General features: G+C 35.5%; 1 protein-coding gene across 1 annotated transcript; it reads right to left on the bottom strand.

Annotated features, from left to right (window-relative positions):
* Window positions 1-957: 957 nt before the first annotated feature.
* Window positions 958-8799, bottom strand: CBG03751 (the record flags this gene model as incomplete). Its single annotated transcript, XM_002639158.1, has 11 exons — window positions 958-1147; window positions 2356-2427; window positions 3110-3180; window positions 3228-3301; window positions 5344-5431; window positions 5476-5550; window positions 5775-5884; window positions 6557-6707; window positions 7469-7705; window positions 7750-8549; window positions 8598-8799. 11 exons carry the CDS (start codon window positions 8797-8799, stop codon window positions 958-960), a joined length of 2070 nt encoding a protein of 689 aa, XP_002639204.1.

The following is an 8799-nucleotide window of genomic DNA, read 5'->3' on the forward strand; positions in this document are numbered from 1 at the left end:
AGATTATGATTTGAGTTTGGCTCTAGCGAATTTAGTCGGAACTCTAGTAAGATTCCAGGAGGAATTGAGACATCGGATTCGACCATTTTCATCGTCCTTCTTTGCCTTTTCATACCCCCTGAGACTTGTCGGTTTTTTCCTTGTATTGAAATTCAATCCTACCATAATTTACGCTGTCATATTCCTTCTTCAGGGATTTAGTTGAAAATTATAGGTTTCGCCACGTGTCACAACGCATCAAAGTTTGAAAATGATGAGTGGTTTCAAAACTAGAGTTTTATAAATTGTGACACAATATGCATAATTTTTGTATATTGGGAAAACGTTTAAGGAAGCTTTTAGATTGCCAAAACGCTTGAATCGGAATGAAAGTGATTTTGGGTTTATGTGTGAGTGGAAAGTGCAAATTTGCAAAACCAAGTGTCAATTCCAGTTAGAAAAGTACAACAATGATTACCTGCTTCTACTTTTGATCCAGTGACAAAACCTCTACATTTTCTCGATTCCAAAAAGGAGTTTCAGATATCATTCAACTTTTTCGCCTAGGAAAGTAGGAAAAAGTATACTTGGAGCTTCCATGTTTTTGATCTTTCTTTTCCTCATCTCTGTCCCATAACACTCGATTTTACGATGTTTTTTTTTCGGTGGTCTTCATCATGCCGAACGTTTGAGGAAGTTTTTCTCTGAAATAAGTTGCCATCTCAGATGGCCCATCTGAATAACATCTTAATAACATCTGAATTCATTAATTCATCTAAACACTTAAATTAGTTGTCCAATTGTTAGGTGTCTCATCTCAATTAGCTGGAGAGTAAATAAAAAAGTACAAAAGAAAAATAAGAAGACTGGAATTTTTTGGGGGAAGAAGAAAAAGAAGAAGAAGAAGAAGAAGTCGTTGGAAGCAGAAGACGACGACATTAAGTATGTATGAGAAGAAGAAGACGCGTTGCTACTTTATTATTTATAATAATCGCTCTTGTTCATACATTTTTGAACGGTTTGGTGTAAAAAGAAGAGACGAAGCATCGAGAATTCGGAGAGAGGGGTCCGTGAGGATTCTTGATCAGAAGAAGATGATGAGAATCCGCCTGGATTACTAATTTCGAGAAGGAAAGGACATTGCTGGGGGAAAAAAAACTTCAAGATTCTGAGAATTCGACTCCGAAAGAATTCAAAATGATATCCGTTATCCTTTTCTTTTCGCGAGATTATACTTGAAACGAATTGGATGGCTAGTTGAAAACGGGATTCGAGGCGTCAAACTCGTTGCAATCCAATTATGACTACTATTGGAATCTGGACGCCATAGGGATTATACGGCTTGGAACTTGGAAAAAAAAGGAGAATAAGAAATGAAAAAAAGAAAAGGAAATTAGAAGACGAAAGATTTGAAATTAGAGGGAGGGGATAAGGATACGAAATGGAACAGACGGATCCAAGGAGTCTAAAACTTTCAATTTGGGAGAATTGTATGAATAGTACTGAAGGTTAATATTTAGTCAATGAAGGGCTAGGAGACTTTTCTACAAAAAGATTCTACGGGAGGGGTCTTCAACTTGGAAAAATTGAAAAAAAAATTTGGAAATCGTCAGAGGATTTGAAAAATAGACAAACTACAAATGACTAGAAAACAAAACTGTTTGGAATGAACTGAATTGCTTCCAAAAACTCATACTGAATTTTCTAGACTTAAAAATTAAATAGTTTTATTGTCCATCAATTTGAAATTATGTCTGCTTCGGGTCAAGAGCCAAAAGTCGTTCAAAAAAAGACCTCGATGAATTTTGAATTAACCTCAAGACACTAAATGAATGTCTATGGAAAAGAGTCGAAATTCAACAAAAAATACACTGAAGAAGCTGACGATTAGGTCATTTAGATTTCCTTGTTAAGATTGTTTCGGAAAGTTTAAAGGGGGACTCAGGCACAATTGTTTGTATTTTTGCATTAAAATGTTCCATAATTGTGTATTTTCATAATATTACTTCAAACAAATTATTTAAGAAAAAAAATTCGAGATCAAAAATGCAAGAGATCGTGCTAGTTTTTTCGTGCATTTTCTCAGCCATTTGTGACAGTGGCCTTGGACTAGGATTCCCGCGATCCTCTTGGGCGAAAACTGAGCGCGCTTTTATTTTCGACGACGTTTTCAGGGATTATCACGCTGTTTCAGAGAGCCTGGTCGAAAAAAGCTCCCCCAGCGAACCTCGAAATCTCGCTGAATTTGCTGCGGAACTTTGTTGGCTGAGGATCAAAGTTTTAAACGATGAGCGAAAAAAGTATTGATTTGATCTATTAATAACGAATAGATCAAATCTGCGTTCACTTCAAAATCATAAACTTTTTCTGGCCTACAAGTTCGCTGGGGCGCGTTTTCCGACCAGGCTTCCTGAAACACCGTGGATTATGAATTGCAATTTCTTGGACCTGAAAATTGATAGATCAAAAACTGCGTTTTATCTTGCCTAGTGGCAATTATTGTGACAATTCCAGAGTGTAAACTCTCTCCAAACGTCTTGAGAGAGCTCATGAAGCATTGGGTCAAATGAGAGATAAATAGAGAGAAAGTGTTCTTGTTCTCACTTCTCTCGAGTACTAGTTACTACTATCAAGATCTACTTTCTCTCTCTCTCTCTCTCTCTCTCTCTCTCTCTCTCTCTCTCTCTCTCTCTCTCTCTCTCTCTCTCTCTTTCTTCTCACCAGATGACCCACCGATCCATTAATCTCATCCTTTTATCTCTTGCCATTCCACAAAAAGAAACGATTAGAAATGGAGGATTTAGAGAAGAAAAGAGAATTAATTATGAGATTTGGACGAGAAATTTGAAACTTGATTTCGAGTTTTGTGATAAAAGCCTCTTCTGTTGGATTAATTATGCTTTTCGAACAAGTTTTGTTTTTACCAGAATAGCAATATTCTAAAATTCGTATAATTTTATTTCAGGATCTAAGATCGGAATCTTGGAAATTTAGAAACGATTCAGAAATTCCTCATTCGGATGCTCGGTAACTTCGGAATTTAAAATTTTGAAAATCAAGAGATTCAGAGTTTTGAAAATTTGAAAGTTAAGTAAGATATTTGGAAGTTTTAGAAAAATCAAAAATACACATTTTCAAAATCTTTAATGTTGAAATGTAGAAAAGTGCTTCAATTCCAAACCTCCAGATTTTTCTGATTTTCTGAATCCCGGAATTTTGTAAATTCTCAAGTTTTCGAGTTATCTAACTTCCGAATCTCCGAAATTTGGAGTGTCTGAGCTTCTGGAATTTCGAAATTCCAGTATTCCGAATTTTGAAAATTCTGAATTTAAGAAATTTCTTTAACATTTGAGAAAGTCTGAACTCGGACATTTAATTTCGATTTTTCGGCATTTCGAAAACTCTAGAACTCCAAACTTTATCTTTAGGTAATATCTGTGTTTCCCAATATCAATTTTCAGCGTTTTCAAAACAAATTGAAAACTTGTATTCTTCTCATTATTAAATGCTTTTTAGGTACGAAAGGAGAGTTACGCTTTAAAAATCGCTGTAATATTCCAAAAAAAAACTTCAAAAACAAACAAAAACTCTCGACAAAAAATCCCGACAGCAAAAGAATCTTCCATATCTTTGAAGATAATTATTCTTTGAGAGACAATAGAGAGAGTGAATATTTTTGGGCAAAAGAAAATGAGAAGAATGAGAAAAAGAGGAAAAGCAGTAGATGAAGAGAAAAAAGAAGACAATTTTCAGAACACAACAAATAGAGTCGTACTGGCAGAGAGAAACGAAAAAGGGGGAGCGGAAAGAGGCCATAAGCCCAAAAACTAACAATGAATGGAAGATGAAATGGAGGAAATATGAACAAAAAGAAGAAGTTAAGAAATGAATATGTTTTCAATGTTGTATTCCAAACTTTTGACTGAAATTCGACAGTTTTGAAACCCTTGATTTCAAAATTTCTTGAAGGTTTTTTGTTTTTCTAATTTGCAAACAGCTTTTTGTTTCTTCTGAACTCTGTGTATTTGAATAGTTGTCTATGTTGACATTTTGCACATTCACGTGATGTAACTAAATTCTTTTTTCGGAAACTTTGAAAGGTGGAGCTTTGGAATAAGGGCAAGCAGCATGTAATTAAAACACTTTTTTTTTTGAAAATTGTGAACAGATTCTACTGTAAAATATAACTGATCAAGGGACATCCTACAAAGACAAAGTAACCAAAATGTTACAATCACTTCATAACAAAAAGGTTGGTCAATGTTTGTTTAGTAGGTGGGAATTGATGAAAAAAGGGTCTTCCAAAGGTGAGAGAATGATTCATGATAACCGTCTTGGAAGTGTCACTTTGATAAGAGCTTGAGAAGGAATGATTGGCATTTGGAAATGTTGAAAGGAGGAGTATTCGTTTTCTTTGAATTCGTTTTCTGTGAAGTTCTGTTTTTCAAATAACCACTTTGTTCTCATGATTTTTTCTTTTTTTCCATCTCTGATTCCAAAAAGCCTGTCCAGGAACCACAAAAAACGGAACTACAATAAAAAACAACAGATAAATTTCAAAAACTTTATTGATATAATTTTTTCAGACCACAGTGTTTAATATCAGACATTTAAAAAATATGATAATAAAAATTTAGAACAAAAATTAAAAATTGAAAAAAAATTCTTTTCGCAATTCTGATTTCCGACTTTTCCGATTCTTTTTCCGTAGACGTGGTTCTAACAAAATAATTATTGTGTTCCTTCGGTTGATCTTCATTTTTAAATTTATTTTTGGGTCCAGGTTTAGGGTATTTTTTGGTTGAAGCTGTACAACGTCATAGGACAATAAAATTCTGGAAACAACTCGTCCCAATTTTTTCAATTTCAACTTTTTGTCCTCAATATTTCATTTTCAAAATTATATTCACATTTTTCATTCCCAACTTTTCACATCCATTCACTTCAGCAATAAAGAGAAAAATAACAGCGAAAACCATAGTGTTTACTTTCAGACATTTGTATTTATTTTTTTGTTTGTATCTAGGATTTATTTGATTTTCATAAAGTTTTCCGGGTTAGTGTTTTTAATTTTCAGTTGATTTTTGTATTTTTTAATTCAGCTACTTTTAAATAATTTTTTGATAGGTTATTGTCCGATGATTTTGTGCCTTAAAATACCCTAAACCTGTACCCTTAATGACACCCTAAAATAAAGAACAACCGAAGAACCGCAAGAATCATTTTGTTAGAACCACGACTACGGAAGAAGAATCGAAAAAGTCGGAAATCAGAATTGCGAAAGAAGAACGTCGGAATTGGAAAGAATAACGAATGCCAGAGAGAACGAACGCGCGAAAAACTGAGAAATAAAAGAAAAAATACGGAGTATCGAGTTCTGAAAGTTCACAAATCCGTTGCGCGGCAGCCCACTGACTCGGTATCCATGTGGCGGAATCTCATCGTCATCCTGCTGAAAAATTTTAAATATTTGATGATTTTGTTGATTTCTGTTACCTTTTCAAATACTTGTTTGACTCCTCCAAAATTCCCCCTGGAAGTAGTAGTCAGATGTGCGGAATCCCAACCAAGCTGAACTTTTTAAATTATGGATTCGAAAACATTAACAAAGAAAGTTCATAGAAAGCTCGTAGCGAGTGGATTTTAAATTTACATTTGAAATTTACATTCGTCAAAGTTATTTCTACCTTTTTCTATAACTCGAAATTGTCAAAAACATTGTGATAAATTGTCAGAATTGGCATTGAAAGCTACCCGAAAGTTGTTCTAAAACTGCTTCACTGAAAACGACTAACCTCAATTGCATTCCGTTTTGTTGTTCCAATCCTGGAAATCGGAACCTGGTCGACTTCGTAGACATTGTAGGCTTCGCAGGTATCGTAGACATTGTACACTTCATAGATTTCTGGAACTTACTAGTTATAACTTAAGCTAACTATAACGAACCTTAATTGTAGCCCGATTCTATATTCCATCTTTCGAATCCTGGAAATTGGAGACGCCGACTTCAACGAAATCGTAGACTTCGAAGGCTCCTGAACTTGAACGTTGCAAAATTCATACTAATCATCATCCGTTCTGCTTGATTCTTTAAAAATTTGTCGTCATTTTTATTGAGGTTTTAACGGAGGTCTTTTAGAATTCGTTTTCGAATTTCTGAAAAGTTCACGAAATTTTTGAAAAAAAAGGAAAAATGAATATGTTCAGGAAATTCAAAAAGTTCCTTTTATTGTATTTTTGTTTCAAATTTCAGAAAATTCAAATTGATGTATGTCTCAAGTAAAAAAACATTGAAAAATGAATGAAAGAAATGTAGAAATGCTGGGAAAAAGAAACTGGAGGAATATATTCGAATCTTAGGTTTCAAAATATTATGGTGATTATCAAGAATTCAAAAGAGTAGTTTTTGTGGGGGTTTCAAGGAACAGGTTTCAACAACTACAAACAGGGCACAGGAAAAAGGGATAATAGGATATCATATTATTATTGAATGATTTAGAATCGAAATACTGGAAAATCGCAAATAAGAGAGAACGAAATTAACCATGTTCTTATTGAGACAATTTAGGAATTTTACGGATGTCCGCAGCGTCGGACATAGCGTCGATACTACGTTTCACTGCGGTTCCAAGAGTTGAGTGAACTTTTTTGAATAAAACCTCAAAAATCATTTCTGGATCGGCGTCGATTTGTTGTTGGGCTCCGTCACACAAACTAATGATGTCCTTCTGAAAAACGTCGGGTCGTAATAAACAACTACAAGTACAACTGTATCAAAATGTATGACCGAATAGTTTTCTCTAAACAGTGTGATAGATCTCGGGCATCGCTTGCAACTTCTGATCGGAGGTTGGTCTGATTCCGGATAAGACCCCTCCTAAATCCGACCAAATTTCGTCAAACTTAGGACAAAGTGTGTTCAGTTTTGTAGTGTTTCAACTTTCAACTTCCGACCAAAATCTGACCATGGCCCGCCATACAGCCGTTTTCAGGCAAGTTCCGATCAGAAACTGGCCAATACCCGTTCAAAACCCGAGGATTTTTTTCCCTATTAGTTCCTGATTATTCACAAACAGATTTTAGAGTGGTGAAAAATCTTTCTCATAAAAAATGTGTAGCTTTTCATGACGCCCCTATTAAGAACTTTTGGATCAGTTTGCCTACGAGGTGTTTTAATCTTCTTCCTGGTTTTGTAATATGAAGGAATTACTTGAGATATAAATTGTTGTACCCTTGTTCCCTTGTTCATGAAAAGCGCACAAAGCAATCGATTAGTCGATAGAAATTCGAAAAACAGAGGATTCAGAACTCGAAAAAAAACTAACCAATGCGTTCTCACAAGTTCTCATCAAATTGGAACATACTGCTTTCAGGCTATCATTGTCTTGATTCTTCTTTTTTCTTCCAGATTATTGGCATTACAGTACTTCAGCACATCAGTCATTCGATCCATTTCGTCCATTGTGAGATTCTTTAGGAAAGAAGGTACGTGGTTTTGAGATTCACCGTCACCAACGAATAGGTTGACATTCATATTGCTACCCACGACATTCAAGCTCTTGTGCACAAATATATTAGCAAGTCGAGCTCCTTGAATTGCAGCTCCTCGTGCAATGGAATGGGTGGAACTCAGACACTTGAATTGCTCTGGTTGACAATATCCAAAAAGCCATCTACGAATTTCATGCATCTGGCTGGCTCCTCCAATCAGAATAACTTCGTCAATCTGTAGAGAATGAGTAAAATTTGAGTAGAAATTTTATTACTCACCTTTTCCTTTCTCGTTGAACTAGAATTTAAAACTTCATTGAAATCATCGATGATCTGCTTATTGAGATGGTATGTGAGTTTGTAAAATTCATATCGTGAAATACTCGAACGGAAATCAATTCCTTCGAAAAGAGCATCAATGGAAATCGAAACTTGGTTTTGTTTCGAAAGTGCGATTTTTACTTTTTCGCATTCCGATCGAAGACGTTGAACAGAATTGGCATCAAAAACAAAGTTGTTCTCATGCTTGCTTTTGATTTCCTCCACAAATTTCCAAACGATTTGGTTCAAATAGTCTTCTCCTCCAATGTTACCTCCACTTGTACCCAACACTGTCAACGTTTCGTTTTCGATTCTTACAAGTCCAAAATCAAAATATCCACCGCCCATATCAAAAACTAACACAATACGAGGTTCCTTCTTCTTCTCCAGATTAGTTCCATAATCGAGAGCACCAAGAATGGAGCTACTGGCGAGGCAACGAACAGAAAGTCCAGCAATCGTTGCTGATTGTTTGATTACTTGACGTTGATAATCGTTAAAGTGAGATGGAATTGAAAGGACTGCATCTTTCACTGATGTTCCTAGATACTTTTCAGCGTCGATTTTGCATTGTTCCAGCATCATAGCTGTCATCACTTCTGGCTTCATAGACAATTTCTCTGCTCGATAGTTGATCTGGCCTTCTGGTCGAACATTCCAGATGACGTTATTCCGATAGATGTTCCGATAGCATGGATCAGGTCTATAATAACAATTCGGTGGTAGTGGTGGCTTTTCCTTGATAAGACGCTTGAAACCTGAAATGAATATTCATCCTTGCACGGACAAATGACTTTAGTGCTCACCAATTAATGTGTTCTCTGCGTTCTCCAGAATTTGGTCTTTTGCATTTTTTCCTATCAATCGCAGTGTATCAGTGAATGCGAGGCACGTAGGAGTGTTCATTTCATTGTGTTCGTTTGGAATCAAATGTGTAGTCCCATCCTTGACGACGGCAACACAGCATTTCGTAGTTCCAAAATCAATACCAATGATGGGAGAATGCAT

The sequence above is a fragment of the Caenorhabditis briggsae genome (assembly GCF_000004555.2).
Source record: "Caenorhabditis briggsae complete genome, chrI, whole genome shotgun sequence".
Classification (NCBI taxonomy): Eukaryota; Metazoa; Nematoda; class Chromadorea; order Rhabditida; family Rhabditidae; genus Caenorhabditis; species Caenorhabditis briggsae.